The sequence below is a fragment of the Bos indicus genome, chromosome 26, assembly GCF_029378745.1.
Source record: "Bos indicus isolate NIAB-ARS_2022 breed Sahiwal x Tharparkar chromosome 26, NIAB-ARS_B.indTharparkar_mat_pri_1.0, whole genome shotgun sequence".
NCBI classification, from domain to species: domain Eukaryota; kingdom Metazoa; phylum Chordata; class Mammalia; order Artiodactyla; family Bovidae; genus Bos; species Bos indicus.
Genome location: NC_091785.1, coordinates 46276511 through 46295228, shown reverse-complemented (window position 1 = coordinate 46295228; position 18718 = coordinate 46276511). Strand labels below are relative to the sequence as shown.

At 47.0% G+C, this 18718-nt stretch overlaps 1 protein-coding gene across 4 annotated transcripts in view; it reads right to left on the bottom strand.

Annotated features, from left to right (window-relative positions):
- DOCK1 (dedicator of cytokinesis 1) overlaps positions 1 to 18718 on the bottom strand; it is a 556998-nt gene that overhangs the window by 84564 nt on the left and 453716 nt on the right. For all 4 annotated transcript variants that reach the window (XM_070781087.1, XM_070781089.1, XM_070781088.1 and 1 more), the window contains 2 exons: positions 14035 to 14093; positions 4610 to 4758 (listed from right to left, as the gene is read on the bottom strand). In XM_070781087.1, coding sequence (XP_070637188.1) covers positions 4610 to 4758; positions 14035 to 14093 — 208 coding nt within the window. The remainder of the gene's footprint in view (positions 1 to 4609; positions 4759 to 14034; positions 14094 to 18718) is intronic.

The window sequence follows — 18718 nt, the reverse complement described above, 5'->3', positions numbered from 1 at the left end:
TCCTTCTCTTTAGCATGACTAGAAGGATGGGGTAGGGTGGGTGAAAGTCAGTTAACTGTGGATCACATGGCCAAGAGGAAGGCATAGGCTTAGCAGAGAGCGCCCTGCTCTCCCACACCCTTGGGGCTCCGTGCTTACAGGTTGACACCTGAAAAGTAACTGACGCCCCCCCAGATCTATCACTCAGCCTTCAATCCTGTGCTCAGACACACCACTATTTTGACGTATGTTCCATTCCCCTGGCCTAACCGCTCTGTAAACTTAATTACACACTTAATTAGTCTCTGGCACTCCACAGCCCACATCCTATCAATAAAGTCCCCACATCCCTCTAGGTCTAACAAGCAGGCAGCTCAGTGACCTTGAAGCTTCTATGAAACACCCAGGAACCTATAGTCAAGGCCCAGACCTGCAGTAGCCTGGCAGGGGATTGTCCGCTGCGTGGCTGCAGCTGGCGACACCTCAGACAGGTGCAGCTGTGCCCCTCTGCTCCACAGCACAGACCAGGGGCTGCCTTTGGGGCTGTCTTCATTGACAGTGAACCCCAGGAGCAAGCCTGCACATAAGTCCTGTGGGTTAAAGGGGATTATGGGAGTCTAGGCAGATCTTTCAGAGAAGGCAATGGCACCCCACTCCAGTACTCTTGCCTGGAAAATCCCATGGGCGGAGGAGCCTGGTGGGCTGCGGTCCATGGGGTCGCAAAGAGTCGGAGACGACTGAGCCACTTCACTTTCACTTTCCACTTTCATGCTTTGGAGAAAGAAGTAGCAACCCCCTCCAGTGTTCTTGCCTGGAGAATCCCAGGGACAGGGGAGCCTGGTGGGCTGCCATCTATGGGGTCGCACAGAGTCAGACACGACTGAAGCGACTTAGCAGCAGCAGCAGCAGCACCAGCAGATCTTTGGGCTTCCCAGGTGGTGCTGGTGATAAAGAACCCGCCTGCCAGTGCAGGAGATGCAAGAGACGTGGGTTCGATCCCTGGGTTGGGAAGATCCCCTGGAGTAGGAAATAGTAACCCACTCCAGTATTCTTGCCTGGAGAATCCCAGGGACAGAGAAGCCTGGTGGCTGCCGCCTATGGGGTCGCACAGGGTCGTGACTTAGCAGCAGTAGCAGCCAGTATTCTCACCTGGGGAATCCAATGGACAGAAAAGCCTGGTGGGCTACAGTCCAGGGTTCACAAAGAGTCAGATAAGACCAAAGCGACTTAGTATGCACACACTCACGCATCTGTTCTGGAAAGCTTTTATAATATTAATACGATTCAGTGTCATCAGAACTCGCAGAGGCCAGGGTGTTAGTGTCCCTGACCTCTTGGACCACTTTTGAGTCTGGGGTTCAGTGAAACGAAAGCCTAATTTGGGGGTCAAATCTCCCCTCTAAGCATCCAAAACAACAGAATTAAGTATTATTTTTTAAATGAAAGCAAGAACAAAGCAATCAGCAAAACCCCAAAGAACTGAAGAATAAACAAAAAATCACCACCGAACACATTCACATTCATATTACAGTGCAAACGACACTGGCTTTGCCACCAAGAGGCAGAAGCTGCCAGCACCCACTTGGTTATTCAATTATTTGCTTAAGGTAACCAGCCTGGGCAGCAAGAAGAGATTAATCAAACAGGAATTTGCAACATTTAGGACACAAAGATTACTCATGTTATAATTTTTTACAACTAAATAGGAATTTCTGGAAGTCTTGGAGCGTTTTGCTGACCCTCAGGAAGAGAACAGAAAATAGCTCTGTGACCGAAAACACTATTTTGCTGTGGAGTCTTTTCCATCCCATTTTTATTAATGGTTGAGAGCCCACATGGCCGTTTGCTACAATTCTTAGCTGTTAGTTCTGTATTTTCCAAAGATAGAAGGAATGGAATTCTTCACAAAAAGGTGCCAAGGGAGAATTAAAAAGGTACGCTTTCCTTCTGAATCCAAATCTAGTGAGGCTGAGGCTCAGAATGGACTCAGTTGGGGAGCAGGGTCTGGTGGCTCAGACAGTAAAGAATCCGCCTGCAATGTGAGAGACCTGGGTTCAGTCCCTGGGTTGGGAAGATCCCCTGGAGAAAGAAATGGCAAGCCACTCCTGAATTCTTGCCTGGAGAATCCCATGGATAGAGGAGTCTGGTGGGCTACAGTCCATGGGGTCCCAAAGAGTTGGACACGACTGAGCGACTAACACTTTCACTTTCACACTTTTTCTCGGGGAGATAGGGGAGAGGTTAGTTAAGGCTCATCTTTGCAACCCCAGACTGTAGCCCGCCAGGCTCCTCTGTCCATGGGATTCTTCAGGCATGAATACTGGAGTGGGCTGCCATTTCCTCCTTCAGGGAATCTTCCTGACTCAGGGATTGAACCTGTGTCTCTCACATCTGCATTGGCAGGTGGGTTCTTTACTACGAGCGCCACCTGGGAAGTCGGTTGCCATGCCCTCCTCCAGGGGATCTTCCTGACCCAGGGATCAAACCCATGTCTCCTGCATTGCTGGCAGATTCTTTATCCCTGAGCCATCAGGAAAGCCTGCCTGCCGACATGAAGCAGATTATTTCTAGGTGGGAAGGATTTCTAGAATGCAAGGCCACTTGGTACATATGTGAGCCTCCTAGTTCAGATGCTCCTGTCTTGTCCAAGCTCTTCCACGACAGATCAGATCAAGTGTACCTGTTAGGACCTGCCCAGAGCCAATGGTATTAAGGTCAGGAATTGCCTGCAGCCATTGAGAGGGTCCCAGGCTACCAGGAGGGCATGTGAACCCATAACTCCAGGCCACCCTATCCCACCTCCATGCCAGACCCCCCAGTGCACGAACATTGGGGAGACAGGATGAGCAACACCCAGGACACAGAAAAGGGGATACTTATTTTGAAAGAAGATTCATGCTCCTTCTTGCAGAAATGGAGACAAGGAAGAAGCAGACTCTTGGGGAACTGTATGTATTAGAACATTCTAATGAAATGCTCTCCACTACCGCTGGAGACCTAGGAGCAACAGCCCTGGGGAACTTTTAAAAAAAACCAACATGTAAGACATGTTTTTGAAATTCCAGTGATGGTGTGAGGCAGTTTAAACTTGAGTGAAATGGCAGGTATTTCTTCTGAATGCAGCAGGTCGCTTCTCCACTGTCACTGTAAGAGTGTGAAACAACTCTTTACAGCCCCATTCTGAAAGCTACAGCAACCTCTCAAAAGAGAGGCTCCGTCATATGTTCAAAACAGTAAAGTTTTGTAAAGATGAAAAACCTTCATGCCTTCCCCTCACTCCATTTGGTTTGCACATCTGCTATGAACGCAGAGCCAATTTAAGCCTTGTTGATGTGACTAATAAGGTTAGATAATTGAATTGGTGGCAGATTAGACAGCAGTCAGCCAGCCCTGTCCTAGAAGCTCCCTGGATTGGGCGGGGGGAGGGGGGCAGGGGAGGGCGGCTGTGCCCTGCTGTTCTGTGTATGTGTCAGCTACACATATTCCCCAACGTCACCGACAAGGAAGAGAGGGCATGCCCTGTGCTTCAAGAGAGGGGCCGCTGCAGGACAAGAGCTGAACCGAGAACAGAGAGGAGTCTGAAAAGATACGGCGAGTGGAGAGACAGATGCTGTGGTCCAGGAGAGCCTGGAATGGGGTCAAGGGGAGCTGATGGACCCTGCGGCTGAGACAGAGGAAGAACCATAAGCCATCTCAACCCACCAGCGAGGCCAAGAGAGCAAGCCAAGGCCAGGCCGGTGGAACGGGACACATGAACCAGATGACCAGGAGCCTGGCAGGAACGAGGGTCCTGGGGAAGCAGCAGATTTGGGAAGGATGATATGCCCTGGGGCAGCCACGCGCCCTAACCCCCAGGGAGGCTGAGATAGGTCAGTAGAAAATCTGAGCTGTCCCAACGGAAAAGGAAATTGATCATTTCCCAATTCACAAGACCAGATTACTTTAGCAAAGAGATTTTTTTTTTCTCCCTGATTTTACTTTCAGGGTGTCTTATCACCTGTCCGTGAAGGTACAAACAGGGGATAATATAAAATGAACAAATGGCTAAGGATCCTTGACCGAAAATTTATGGCCTTGGGCATGCAGCTCTGAGTTCCCTGACAGGGACGGAGCCTGCGCCTGCTGCAGTGGAGGCATGAAGTCTGGAGCACCAGGATAGCCCCTACATATACCTTCAGGAATTTCATCTGTCTCACTGCACAGGTGAAAACACCAAGGCACACACTTAGAAGAAGAAAGGCAAAGACTTTAGACTTAAAAATGAGGTAACTCAGCACGAAGCAGCCAGTCAGAAATTAACAGTAAGGTCTGATCAAACCCTCTACTGCACCTTTGAAGGAGGGTGAAAGAGTTTTACCCAATTTTAGTGTGTAAGTAAATCCAGATAAAAGTAACTGAAAGCTAAAACCAAAGAACAATGCTCCGTAAAGCTGAGAGCAGTCCTCCTTAAGAACGACAGGCTTCCTCCACAACGAAAGCCTAGGACTCTTCTCAAGATGTAGGGAAGTGTTCTCCATATTCACCACGTGTAACTGCAGAACAATCTATGAGTCCTTCTCGAGAGGACACACCATAGCACCTTGAGGAAGTGGCTTGTGTCCAAGCCACTTATGCACACCCACGTCCTTACCATCTGGAAGCTTCTGGTGGAGTGGAATTCACACTGCATCATGTCGAAGAAGATGGGGATGGTGGCTTTGCGAAGCTCTGTCTCTGGAATCAGCGTCATTTCCAATATGGGACCGACCATCTCTGGAATGAACTTGATCTTGTGTTGACCTTGAATAAAGAAATGCATTATTCAACAATTTTTTTAAAAAAAAAAGGACTCTGAAATGGGCTTCGGTGGACAAAACAAAACTACACAGATCACTATGATTTTGAAGGCTAGGATCTGGAGAATATATATCCATTTCTCACCCACAGGCAACGATTTTGAATGTGTCCAGCCTGTAGTTTAAGAAGTGGATAGTATTGCAAATTTAAGTAAAGCTGTTAAAAAAATCCATCTAGTACAGGGCCTGCAGTCATGCTTTGTCTGTTACAGACAATAAACGCCATTTCACAAATAGACAGTCACATCACACACATAAGAGCCGTGAGCTGCCAGTGGGTACCCAGATTTGGAAAGAGCAGGGCTGGTAGATGGGACACTGGGCATCTCACTTTGTAGATAATGAACAAGAGTTGATAAAGTGAAGGCAGATAGGGCAGATGGTCTCTTGGGCCCTCTCTGTCTGCAACATCATTTGAAAAACAGTTTACTATTTGGAACCTCTGTAAATAATGTTGAGTGATTTCTGTAACCTTCTGAACGACTGCAATCAAAGAAAGCAATGCTAGACCTCAGAATATGAAGCTGTGAAAACAGAAAGCACTTTGGTTTTTTTTGACTAATGATGTGATCGGAAAATGCTTGTTTATTTATCTTTAATATTTATTTATTTGGTTCCGTTGGGTCTTAGTGGAGGCAGGTGGGGTCTTCATCGCTTCATGAGGGATCTTTCGTTGCAGCTGCGGCGCCCAGGTTCAGCAGTTGAGCATGTAGGCGTAATTGCCCTATGGCATGTGGGATCTTAGTTTCCTGATCAGGGATCAAACTTGTGTCCCCTGCATTGGAAGGTGGATTCTTAACCACTGGACTGCAAGGGAAGTCCCCAGAAATGCTTATTTAAATAACTCCTTTATCTTATATCTCACCTATCTTGTCCAGATATAATTTTTTTAAGCATCAGATTATAATATTCATTATGACTCACAGGGCAATAGTATTTGCTTAAAAACAACTTTTGAGAAACCTTCTCAAATACTATTGCCCCATGACTAGTAATGAATATTACAGTATTAGCTGACATTTACTAAGTACAACTACAAGACAAGCCTCATGGAAAGAGCCTCGCTGATTCTCAGCATCATTTTGTGAGATGGCAACCATGCCTCCTTCAATTTTAAAAACTGAACTTTAAAAAAAAATTTAATAGACCTTATATTTGATAGCAAAACTGAGCAGAAGGTACAAAGATTTCTCCTACATTCCCACCTCATTAGCACCACCCTCTCCCAGGTGGGGGCCATCCTGAACTGTTTTACAGACAAAGAGACTGCAGACTGCCCTAAACCAGCATGCTGTCCACTGGAAATAGCGGGGCAGGATGGGAACCCGGGTCTGGGATTCTGAAACCTCGGCCATGTCCCCCACTCCCTGCTTGCTTGTCACGGCATCTTTCCAGGGGAGTGGCACTCACCAACCCTCCGTTAAAGAAAGGATGCTGGCTGTCCACAGCGCTCCCTTATCTGTCTGCTCTAACAATCACCCAGGCGCTGGGAGCTCCCTAGCGATCCAGTGGTTATAATGGCTTGCACTGCTGTGGTCCTGGGTTCAATCCCTGGTCCGGGACTAAGACTTGGCTGCACAGCCAAACAAAACAGACAGACACACAGCTGAAGCGGACAGGGGCCTGTCATTTTCTCTAACGTTCCAAGATGTGTCCCTCAGAAAGTAGAAACCGGCTTCTTTCAGGTTCCAAACCTGTTTATTTTTCTTTTCTATTTCAATTACTTTTTGGGAAATGTTGGTATTATACCTTTCGAGGGCTCTGCTTTCGACTGCTAACTCAAAAATCTCAGTTGTTTTTTTTTTTTTCATTTTTTTGCTGCCATTTTGCCTCCCCCGGGCAGTGGCTCCTAAACCTTGCTGGACCTAAACTCCTGAGGGCTGGGGGTGATGAGGGTGAGCTTCCAGAGAACCTGCAGTGACAAGAAGCCAGCAGAGGGAAGGAGCTGGGAGACCCTCTTCTTCCCCACACATGCCTGGAAAGAAGATGCTGGAAACCTCATTTCCAAAAAAAGGGGGTGTTGGCCTTATGTGAGATGACATAATTAAATTTAGAGGCAGGGTTATCCAGTAAGAGGTCTTTTAAAATTCCTGCCTTCTTATCTTTAATTTCATAATTTCTGATTTATTTTTATTTCACTCCATTATAATTTATATCATTTCTTTCCAACACATAATAGAAGACTGCATAAGAGTTAAATGCTTGAATGAATTATTTGCAACATTATGTTATTAAGACTTGTAATTTACCCAGAGTTAATTAATATTACTAATATTTTTACATAATCTGGAAACGGAATGGATACAATAAATAATTTAGCTTTCCTTAGAACTCAGCTAATACAGATTTCAGAAAAGAGAGCCATTAAATGAGTTTGGCTATTATAAATGAAGATCCTTAACAAAACATATAATCCTCATAAGTGGCCTAAATGAAATGTATTCTGAGATTTGTACTGAGTGGACATACACACAAAACGTGACATTCAACAAGGAATCTGAATACTACTAAAATCTTATTAAAAAAATCTTATTAACCTCTACTAAATAAATACTTTGACTAAAGTTCTAATATAATGTGATTTTCATCACTTCCCCCAAAGCTTATTGTTTCTGAAAGGCATGTAACTGAGGCAAAGCATTCTCTCAAAAATGCTATTATATTCTGTCTCTCAGGTGTCATTTCTCTTGTATTATGTCTAAAAAAATGCCAGAGCCAGTTTCAGAGAACAGATGCTGGTGACAGAGCACAACTGCAGTTTCACAGAGGACTCTGTCCCCGACAGTCTTTGCTGCTCCAGGTTGGCAGGAGAGGATAGGATAGTAACAAGTGGTTGTGAACGCAGGGATTGGAAAAGTATGTTCCAAGAACAATGGTGTCTCCAAATTCACTGTAATTGTTACAGTGATCATCTCCAATGGTTACTCCTCCTATTAACGCAGGACAGGCTGGCCGGGTACCAGTGATGAGCCTCAGCCACAATGAGGTCCCCGAGTTTAGCCTTGGAGAACCAATGGTCCTCAAGATGAGAGAGGGCTGGATGCAGTTCTTTAGTATTCATCTTTTTATTTTTTTTTTTTTTCTTGTTCTGGCATTTGCATTATGGATTTCCCCTGGAGCATCTCTTGTTCAAATTTAATGATGAAATCAGGCTTGGAATCAATGGGGATCAAGGTGACTCTTGAACTGTAGACTTTAAGAAAAAGAGGACTTATTTTTCTGTTTGTATCCTTTTGAGACAAAGGACGAACACGCTAATTATCGGGTCACAGTGGGACTCTTTCACCTCTGGTCACCTCTGCCAAACTCCTGGTTTGTTATTTGTTGTTTTTCGGTCATTAAGTTACGTCTGACTCTTTGGGACCCCCATGGGCTGTAGCCCTCCAGCCTCTTCTGTCCTTCACTATCTTCTGGAGTTTGCTCAAATTTGGGTCCAAAATTCCTGGTTACCACTCCACAATTCTTAAAACCCCACCGGGAGTCTTTTTTCTCATGACAAAACATGGAGCTCATTTTTTGGGAACCAGACCGCTCTGTCTCAGGGAGGGGCTGGCTTCTGCCTTCTGAGCAACCTTCCCCCAGGGTGTCTGGAAGATCTCTTGAGGATCACGAGTGTTCAGAAATCCGGGACGTTAAATGTTAAACATCGTCTAATTCTGGGAAAATCTTCGTATACACAAGGGTAGGCAAGAGCCAAAATTTCCATCACCCCGTCAAACAGAGTCCGCCCACTGTTTTAACGGGAAACACACAATTTTTCCAAGTCTCCAAAAATACCCCCAAAGGGAATCTCTGCATGACAAATACCCCAGGCCCAGCCTGGCAGATAAAGATCTCCTGCAAGCCCAAGTGTTCTGGCCACATCCCAGCGACTGCAGCTCCAGGGTGCTGTATGGAATAAACAAAGTGTAAATCGAGGTGAGAAAGGCACAGGGAGACGGGGCTCCTGGGCTGCTGCGTGGAGCGCGCTTTGATAAATAACTGAAGAGCTGGGTAAATGAGCACATTTCTCCCCCTCTTTTGGGGAGAGAGTCTGCCTTTGATTTCTCCTTTTGCACTCAAAATATGACAGGTATGGGAGGAAAAAAAAAAGAACCAGGACATGCTGCTCGGTCCCATGGGGCAGCGCTGTCTGTACTTGCATGAAATTCAGGAACAGAGACCCCGGATCCTCGCTCTGAAGCTTGCTCTGTATGGAGGCGGGTTCTGAATCATGCACGCGGCACACAAGACTCAAGGAAAAAGTCTTCTCAGGGTGTATTTGGCTCCGGGTGATAGGTAAGTAATTGTAAGAGGATGAATATATCTGACTTGTATTTTTTTTTATTTTCTCGGTGGAGCTGGCTCGATCAGAATGCCAATGTGGTCCCAAACCTGAACACATTTGAGAAAAAAAAAATTCTATAAAAAGACTGTGTAGAAAATAGGTTGTGTACATCTTGAGAAACTGAAACATGCTGTCGTAAATATCCAGAGTGGTGGCCTCAGCAGTGACACTTAGCGGGCAGGCTCCGACACGTGAGATTCACAACAGCAAAGAAAGAGCCAGGTGGCCGGAGGTGACCCCATGGAGTGACCTCAGGGTGGTGACCCCCAGAGCTGGCCTTAGCCATTTTGAGGGCTGCTTGGGCCTGATCTTGTGAGCAGCTGATATGTTTATTATTCTTTAAACATTCAAAAATAATTATTATTTTATACACAAGGAACCCAATCACGTGGGTTGATGATTATTTCTTTCTGTTACCATATTCCTGCCCTTCATGGATCACGGTCACGGTTTAGGTTTACACTTGACCTCCTGGCCGCTTCTTTTGCAGAGTCAAAGGTCCTAGGTGAAAAACTGCCAAACCCAGCTCTGATGTGTGAATCAGCAGCAACGGATAGGGAGGAATTGGACACATTCTCTCTTAATGGCATCATTTACATTGCAAATCAAAAGTCTCTGTTGACTTGCTCAACTCAGCCTACTTGGAGCAAAAGGACAGGTGATGTTGAGAGAGCCCACCGCACTGACTGGTGGAGCCTTCATGAAGACCCAGAGATGACTTCACTGAGGGGCTCAGACTTCCCTGGGGCCGTCTCACCTTGCTTCACTGAAATCACACAGAGCACGCGAGCAGTCATTTTCAAACAGTGATCAATGTCAGGGATTCCAGAGACGACCTCAAAAACACTTTGAATTAAAAAAAAAAAGAAAGAAAGACAATCCGAGTGTCAGGAGTGCCCATTGGTCTGCTCAGCCAGGGCTCGAGCTGGCTTTTGGAGGCTCCCTCTGTGCCAGGAAGGGGTCCTTCAGTTGAAGGCCAGAGAGGAGGAGACAGTCCTGGGTGAGCTGAGCTGAGACAGCAACTACTAATCAAACAAGAAGGAAGCATTTTAGCGTGTTAATAACGTGTCTGAGTATCTGCCAGGATGGCTGTCTCTTCTTATCCTAAATGAAAAAAAGACTACCAAAAAGGTATTTTGGAAGGAAGCATTTGAAAACACACTTGGAACTGTCCTTTTAGGGAAAACAGACTAGCTCCCAGTTTGGACTTTAGAGTTGACACTGGATAATTCAGAAGAAGGTGCGGCCGCTCTCTCAGGAAGGGCCGGGGTGAAAGGTGAGTTCAGAGAGGGCCCTGGTGCAGAAGCACGTTGTGTGCCCACTGTCGGCCCAGCCACAGCAGGCGGAACCCACAGCATACTTGGACCCTGGCACGCGGAAAAGCCCCGGCTCCCACTTGTCCAGCCAAGAACAACTCCCTCCATCCCTGCCTGCCTTCCCCGGCCCCTCCCTTGAATGGGGCTATCCACGGAACTTTCCTGGCAGGAGGCCTGAAGTCTGTGACCTGCCAGGAAACATGACAGATGCACCCGTCAGAGCCAGATCAATTAAAATGAATCATGAGAAGTCCTCCTTCCTATCCGAGGAGCCTGAGCTTTTCCCTACAGAGATCATCATGTATATATATATATAACAGGAATTATTGAACTTCAGGCTTGGAAGGCTCTTGCAAGCTTCCACTCAACCCCTTTATCTTACAGCCTAGAAAGCTAAGTGAGTCACGTGACAGAGGCCATGCAGCCAGGCAGGGTCACGGCAGGACGGGGGCTGGGGAGGAACTCACTTGGTCTCTTCCCTGGGAACTCAGGGTGCCTGCATTCTCCCCAGGGATGGCAGGAAGATCGAGGACAGGACGGAGCCTGGAGGGCTCTGTGTTGGGGATGCAGCAAAGATCTTTCACATTGAGAGCCAGTACTTTGATTCTAGATGTTTAAGCTGCTTACGGGGTCCCCTAGCAACTCCAGGACTCACACCCATACGTGCACCATCCTGGCTAACATTTTAATAGAGAATTTCTTTGTTATATTAATTCTCTGATTAATAAAATTGCTTTCATTGTGCTAACATCTTATCATTTTACTTCTCTTTTTTATTGTAGAGTCCAACAAGATGAGATCTACCTTCTCCAGTTTTCACACGTACAACACAGCCTCGTTAACTGTTCGTTAATATGCACAACAGCAGATCTCCAGAACGCACGCATCAGGCAAAAAAGAAACATCTTAGCTTCTGATCAGCACCTCCATGGCTCCCCCGGCTGACCCCTACCCCTAGCAACCACCCCTCTGCTCTCTGCTCTAAGGAGTTTGACTCCTTTAGAGACCTCATATAAGAAGACTCACGTGGTGTTTGTCCATCTATGACTGGCTTCAGTTCAGTTCAGTTCAGTTCAGTCGCTCAGTCGTGTCCGACTCTTTGCGACCCCATGAATTGCAGCTTATTTCACATCTAACAACGGTCTTCAGGGTCTTTCTTCCCTTTGCATATGACAGGCCTTCTCTCACTGAACAGTATCTCATTGTACACACATACACACCACGTTTCCTTCACCTGTTCTTCCATCGGTAGACATACAGGTCTCTTCCGCACCTGACTGCTGTGAACACTGTTGCAGTTAACGTGGGAGTGCCTGCCTTATCCAGATTCTGAGTCCAGTTCATCAGGATAAGCAACCTGGAGTAAGATTGCTGGAGCATGGACCCTTCTGTCTTTAATTTATTGGGGAACCTCCATGCTGTTTCCCATAGCGGATGCACCATTTTACAATCCCACCAGCTGTGTACAATAGTCCCAAATTCTCTACCTTCTTGAAAACGTATGTTTATCTTTTTTTTGTTTTGTTTTTAAATAACAGCCATCCAACTGGTGTAAGATAATGGCCCACAGTGGTTTTGATTTGCATTTCCTCGATGACTCGTGATGTTGAGCATCTTTTCATTTACCTACTGGCCATCGGTCTGTCTTCTTGGGAGAAATGTCTATTTAAGTCGGATAATTTTTTAATTGGTTTATTTGCATTTGTTTGTATTTTTGCTACACAAGTGTAGGAGTTTCTCAAATACTGTTGATATTAATCCCTTATCAGACCTGGGGTTGAAAAATTTATTCCCCCACTTCATAGGCTATCTTTTCATTCTACTGTTCCCTTCCTCTGTTGTGTAAATGCTTTTTAGTTTGATGTAGTCTACTTGACTTTTTGGTGTCATTTCCAAGAAATCATTGCCAAGGCCAATGTTTAAAAGTTCTTCTCCTATGGTTTCCTTTTGGAGTTTTGTGGTTTCAGCCCTTAGGTTTAAGTCTTTAGTGCATTATGAGTTGATTTTGGTGTATTTTATTCCTAAATATTTTACTTATTTTTATGCTATTATAAATGGGATTGTTTTCTTAATTTCTTCTATAGATAGTATGTATAGAAAGGCAACTTTTTTTCCCTATGTTGTATCCTACAAACTTTCCTGAATTTATTAGTTCTAATACTTTTTGCTGGAGTGTTTAGGGTTTTCTACATATATGATCATATCATCTGCAAACAGATAATTTTACTTCTTCCTTTCTGATCTGGGTCCTTCTTACTGCTTTTTCTTACCTAACTAGTCTGGCCAGAACTTCCAGTATTAGATGAAATAGAAGGGGTGAGAGTAAGCATCTTGTCTTATTTCCAACCTTAGAGAGAAGTTTTCAGTTCCTCATCATTGAGTATGATATTAGTTGACAATATATGACCTTTATTATGTTAAGTTACATGCCTTCTATACCAAGTTTGTTGAGTTTTTAGCACAAAAGAGTTTTGAATTTTGTCAAATGCTTTTTCTGCCTCTATTGAGATAATCGTTCTTATTATCCTTCATTCAATCAATGCGGTATATCACTTTAACTAATTTTCATGTGTTGAATCATTTTTATTATTCAATCCTTATTATGTCCTTCCTTCTGCAGACTCTAAGTTTTTGTTTGTTTCTTAAGGTCCTTGAAGCGTAATGTTGGGTTGTTTAGGGGAGATCTTTCTTGCCAGCACCACAGATGGTGGACCTAACTGACACAGACAGAACATTTCACCTCACAGATGCAGCAGAATACACACTTCTCTCAAGTGCACAAGGAGCACCTGAGGATATATCACACGTTAGGTCACAAAACCACTAACAAATTCAAGAATATTGAAACCATACCAAGTATCTTTTCCTACCACAATAGAGTTAAAGCTAGAAATCAGTAACAGAAAGAAAACTAGAAAACTACAAACACATGGAAGTTTAAGACCACACTCCCAAACAACCAATGGGTCAAAGAGGAAATCAAAGAGGAAATGGAAAATTATCTTGAGACAAAGGAAAAATGAAAACACAACATACCAACACTTGGCGAGGCAGCAAAAGCAATGCTAAGAGGGAATTCATAGGGATAAAGGCCTATGCTCATTTCTTATCTCAAACACACATAGCCCTGGTTGTTTTGACTGCACAAGTACTCACCCTACCGCCACCTAAAGACGAGCCCAGTTTTGAGTGGGCAAATAAACCCCTTTGAAGGTAGATTATGCGAAACTGAAGACAGTAAGGGATGGCGTGCATACCAGTAGGATGAGCTACATTGTTTGATTCATGGAAAATGGAGGAAACGGTAGCGACACCCAGGAGCAAGCGTTCCGAGGCAGAGCTGTGCTCGCCTGACACGAGAGGGCGCGCTACTGACTTTTCTGTCTCCTCCACGATCAGATCTGCTTCCCTTTACTATGGTCTCCCATCTCTTGTTCCCTGAAAGCACTAACTGCAAAGGTAGCCAGGAGTTGTTCGGATTTTTAAGATACCGCAAAGCTGACAGACGGGGCCAGCGTCACTGCCTACCACTGACTCATGAGGTTCACCGCGTTGCCCTGAAATCCCAGTTACTCACCGAGATTGTACCACATGTCCCTGATCTCGAAGCCAATCTGTCTCCGCATGTCGCCGTACCTGAAAACCAGAGACAGGAAAAACACTGAGTCACTCCATGCAGCATTTGAACATCAGGCTTGGATTACTTTTATTTACTTTTATTTTTGGCTGCACCACGCGGCATGAAGGATCTTAGGTCCCCGGTCAGGTTTTTGAATCTGACCCCTGCCTTGGAAGCATAGAGCCCTAACCTACTGGGCCTCCAGGGAAGTCCAGACTTGGATTATTTTTATGTGCAACGAAAGTCTCCCATCCCTGAGGCCAATAAAGAGGGTGTCAAAGCATCAACTTCTTCTGCCCCCGAAAGGAATTGGAGGAGCAATTCAGCTGAAAACCTCACTTTCCCATCATCACGGATTACATAAGGGCCTCTCCTCTGTGGGAACATGGGGGAGACGGTGCAGAGAAATTCCTTTCCTTTCTTCCATCTCTCATGGCAGGAGAAAGAGAACCTGGTCCCTGGGCCCGAGGGGGAGTTTGCTTTGCATGCATATCATTAGCATCTAGGCACCAGACACCAGATGCCATTGCACAGCCCGGCACACAGTAAACACGCCTCACATGTTAAATTAAGCCCCGGAGTCTTAGGCAATCAGGCCCGGGAAGGCCTCTTCCATGGCGCTCCCAGTTCCCATCCTTCTTCATCATTTTCAGTGTAAGGAAGGACTTAACACCAAGAGATGTCAACAAACATTCCCCCCCGCCCCCGCCCATTTTTGTTTATCCCGGGAAAATAAATGCTAATTTTCTTCCCAGTGGGTCAGCAGAGGGGGTGTTGTTTCATGAGTAAACAGAATTTGATGCTTCAGAAGATAAACCTTTATTAGTTTGTGAGCAATTTAACGTTTCCCTTTATTGCCTAAGGAAAAGGCTGATTATATTAAAAATAATAATTTGCAAAATGATCCCACAGTGTTGCAGCATTGCAGCTGTGGATTGGCACCTGCCCCGCGCATCCCCGTGTCAGCTGACATGGGAAGAAAGCTCTGATTACGGATGACTGAGTTGTGACTCCAGAGGCAGAGATCGGGCTGGTACCTCAACAGCCCCAGCTGGTGCCACCTTTCATCAGGGTCTCGTGTGCCTGAAGCACCTGTCTGTCACTTCCAGCAGGAAAGGACTATGGACCCTGTGATCATCACAACCAAGAAAGATAAACAAACCTGGTAGCTCCCCTTGGAGAAGTCAACCTTGGGAACATCCCAGTCGGACAGGTGCCAGGAGGCTGTACATGTGGAGAAACTGATCAGAGCGGGCAGTGTTACCGCCCTTCCTCCGAGGACAAGCCGGTCCTCCGAGGTGAATGCAGTGCTGCCCAGCGACTGGGGCAGGTAAATTCTGTGAGTGAGAGAGAGGGTCTCTCTGCCCGGGTCTGCGCCCACCACCAAGATACAGTGAGCAGGGACCCGGCCACCCTTCGGTGTCTAGCTGGCACCCCAAAACACCCCAGGGGTACACAATCCGAGCACAGTAAGGGGTGCTTCCTTTTGAGGCTTGGAGAGCTGTTTTTCATCCCCATTTTGCTCCTGTAGGAATGACAAAGGGGTCCCAGCAGCGCAGGCCAGGCGAGGAAGTGGTTGGCTGCGTGATGACTGGGAAGATCATCCTCCCAGCATTTGCCAGGAGAGGAGGATTGGGGAGGGAATACCGTGCTCCATCCAGGGCAGATGCTTCCTCCCCAGGCTGGGGGGATGCTTGCTGTCCAGGGGGATGAGCTGCCTCCCAGCGGAGCACATGTCTGGGGTAGCGGGGAGTGCAGCATTGCAGGGAGGACCCCGAGGATGCCAACACACCAGCCTCGGCCTCCAGGTGCTCAGACTGCAGCACAGCGAGGGGGAGGCCAGAGGCCCTGAGGAGGTGACAGCCTGGTCCTGGGCAGGCGCTGTCAGTCACTAACACAGGCTCTAAAGACCCTGGCAACTGCCAAGCAGTTGCTTCCCGGTCTGGGATGGTAGCTCTTGAACAGTACGAGTGGTGAAACCCAGGTGGATCTCCATCAGTGTCCGAGCCTCTCCCCCTGACCTAACTCCCTCTCTCAGGTCTTACACTGATTCAAATTAAACCCCGAGGTTCAGAAAGGTAACGGGCAGGGGAGCCCCAGCTGTAGCGCCTTCGCCATTTCGGTCTGGATCACCAGGAGGGACCCGATGGATGTCTCAAGCCTTACGGCGACCCTCGTCCAGAGATGGAGTTGATGCAGGGACCGCAGGAGAGGGAAGCCAGCCCCGCCCCCTGCTTCTCCACGCAGCTCACAGTGCTCTCAGTGCTGGCTGAGTGCTGGGCGGGGCTTAAGGATGCTTGCCTTACACTGCTCAGCTACGCTTCACCATCTTCTCTGTGGAAAGTGATGCGTCTTCACAAGTATTTGAGAACAGGGAGGATGAGCAAAGATCTGAGCATATATCCCTCATGAGAGTTAGGCTGCCTGGATAAAGGTGCTAAAAATGCCGTTTTAATAGTCAAGTGAGACACAGGAGTGCGAGGTTGGTACAGGAGGCATAAAGAGCTCGAAGGTGAAGGACAGGACAGCATCTCCCTGGCAGCAAGACTGATCTTTTCTCCAGCTTTAATAAAGCAGGCAGCTTTGATGAATCCATACACATCTCAGCGTAATTCGCAAATAGAGTCACAGCTGTCACCAGAACTTAGGAGGGATTCCTGAACCATTCAGCTGTCGTCTCCCAAGGAGGAGACAAGCAGCAATGCAGAGAACCTGGGATCCAGGGCTGGCGGCTTTAGGGTTTTCGTAAGAGTCCATCCTGAAGACTGATGGTTGAGGGAACAGAGCTAGTCCTCAGGGGCGGGGGAGCAAGATGACTTGGCCAAGGTCACAGGGCAAGAGGAGAAGAGACTGCAAGTCTGCAGACTCCCACAAATCCCCGTCCCTCCCCCCGGCCCGCACCTTGAGGACCAGAGAGGCGTCCACGAGTCACAGCATAGCACTGTCCCATGCCTCAAGCTGTGCGTGTTACGTTTCATTCTTGTGGTAAGCCCACGTGGTGAGGAAAGAGACGTTCCCACAGCCACTTTCCCACTGAGGAAGCAGAGATTCCTGCTGCTGAAACGACACGCCTGTTTCCACAAAGCTGGGGTCACCAGGCACTCCGACCACACCCAGCTGCTCTGTGCCCACCCACACAGTGAGCAGACACCTCGAAAGGGCCAGCCCGATGGGCCCCGAGAAGTAATCCTTTAGATGTGAGCCTGGATAGATCTCAGATCCCACATCCAGGCCTACAGCTCTAACCCAAAACAGCATGACTCTGGTCTCCCCGGCCTCATCTCAGCACCTGCTATCCTGAATCTTCACCCCAAGCAGCAGAAACAGCATGTCCACCAGAGACAGTCATCCAAGTTGAGGGGTCAGCAAACGGAGCCCCAGTCCCAGCACACGGGGAAAGTCACCTGACCACCCTGACCCACGGTCTCTTCATCTGTGGTATCGGGTATTGATGGCGTGACGCATGTCTCTCTCTTCATCTGTGGTATCGGGTATTGATGGCGTGACGCATGTCTCTCTCTTCATCTGTGGTATCGGGTATTGATGGCGTGACGCATGTCTCTCTCTTCATCTGTGGTATCGGGTATTGATGGCGTGACGCATGTCTCTCTCTTCATCTGTGGTATCGGGTATTGATGGCGTGATGCATGTCTCTCTCTTCATCTGTGGTATCGGGTATTGATGGCATGATGCATGTCTCTCTCTTCATCTGTGGTATCGGGTATTGATGGCGTGATGCATGTCTCTCTCTTCATCTGTGGTATTGGGTATTGATGGCATGACGCATGTCTCTCTCTTCATTTGTGGTATCGGGTATTGATGGCGTGACGCATGTCTCTCTCTTCATCTGTGGTATCGGGGTATTGATGGCATGATGCATTTCTCTCTCTTCATCTGTGGTATCGGGGTATTGATGGCATGACGCGTGTCTCCCAGGCTTTGGGGAGAACGAGACGTTGCCCTTGTTTGTCTGAGCAAACAATGAAGTCAGGCTGGTCCTTCCTTTAGAAGCTTAGACTGGCCTTCTCACAGCATCCCCCCATGGTTTCCATGGTCATTGAGACTAATTTTTCAGCAAGCATCACTCATTGCTTCATGATTTACTGAATATGTCCTGGAGGCCAGCACAGAGCTAATATGGGAACAGTAATGTAATGTGCAGAAGAGACACAGTCCACAGACGTGCGGGGCCTGTTCGCATAGTAGCAGAGATGGCCCAGGACATGCAAGTACGTGTATATAGTCTTTCTCAAAGGGCCATGATCATGGTTCGTTAGGAAAAAGTGGAGTGGGTCCAGGTTGGCTGTGGGTGAAGTTTGCTCTGAGAGTAACGTTGACTTTCAGATTTGAAGAAGGAAAGCTGTAATTCAGACAGATATGGGACGCAACCAGCAGGATCAAAGGCCCTGTGGCGGTGGGTGGGCGGGGCGCAGATAGGTAGGTATATGGACCACAGAAGGCTGGAGGACAGGGAGCTTGCCTTACTGCTTCCCCTTAAGAGGAGGGCTGTGTTGTGAACCAAGGCTTCAGAGGCAGATCAGTAAGTTTCAAAAATTTTCTTGAAATGAGAAATATACTAAGAGGCACACACATAAATATATGTGCACAAGAGTTTCATGAGATAATGCTTAACTTTACTACC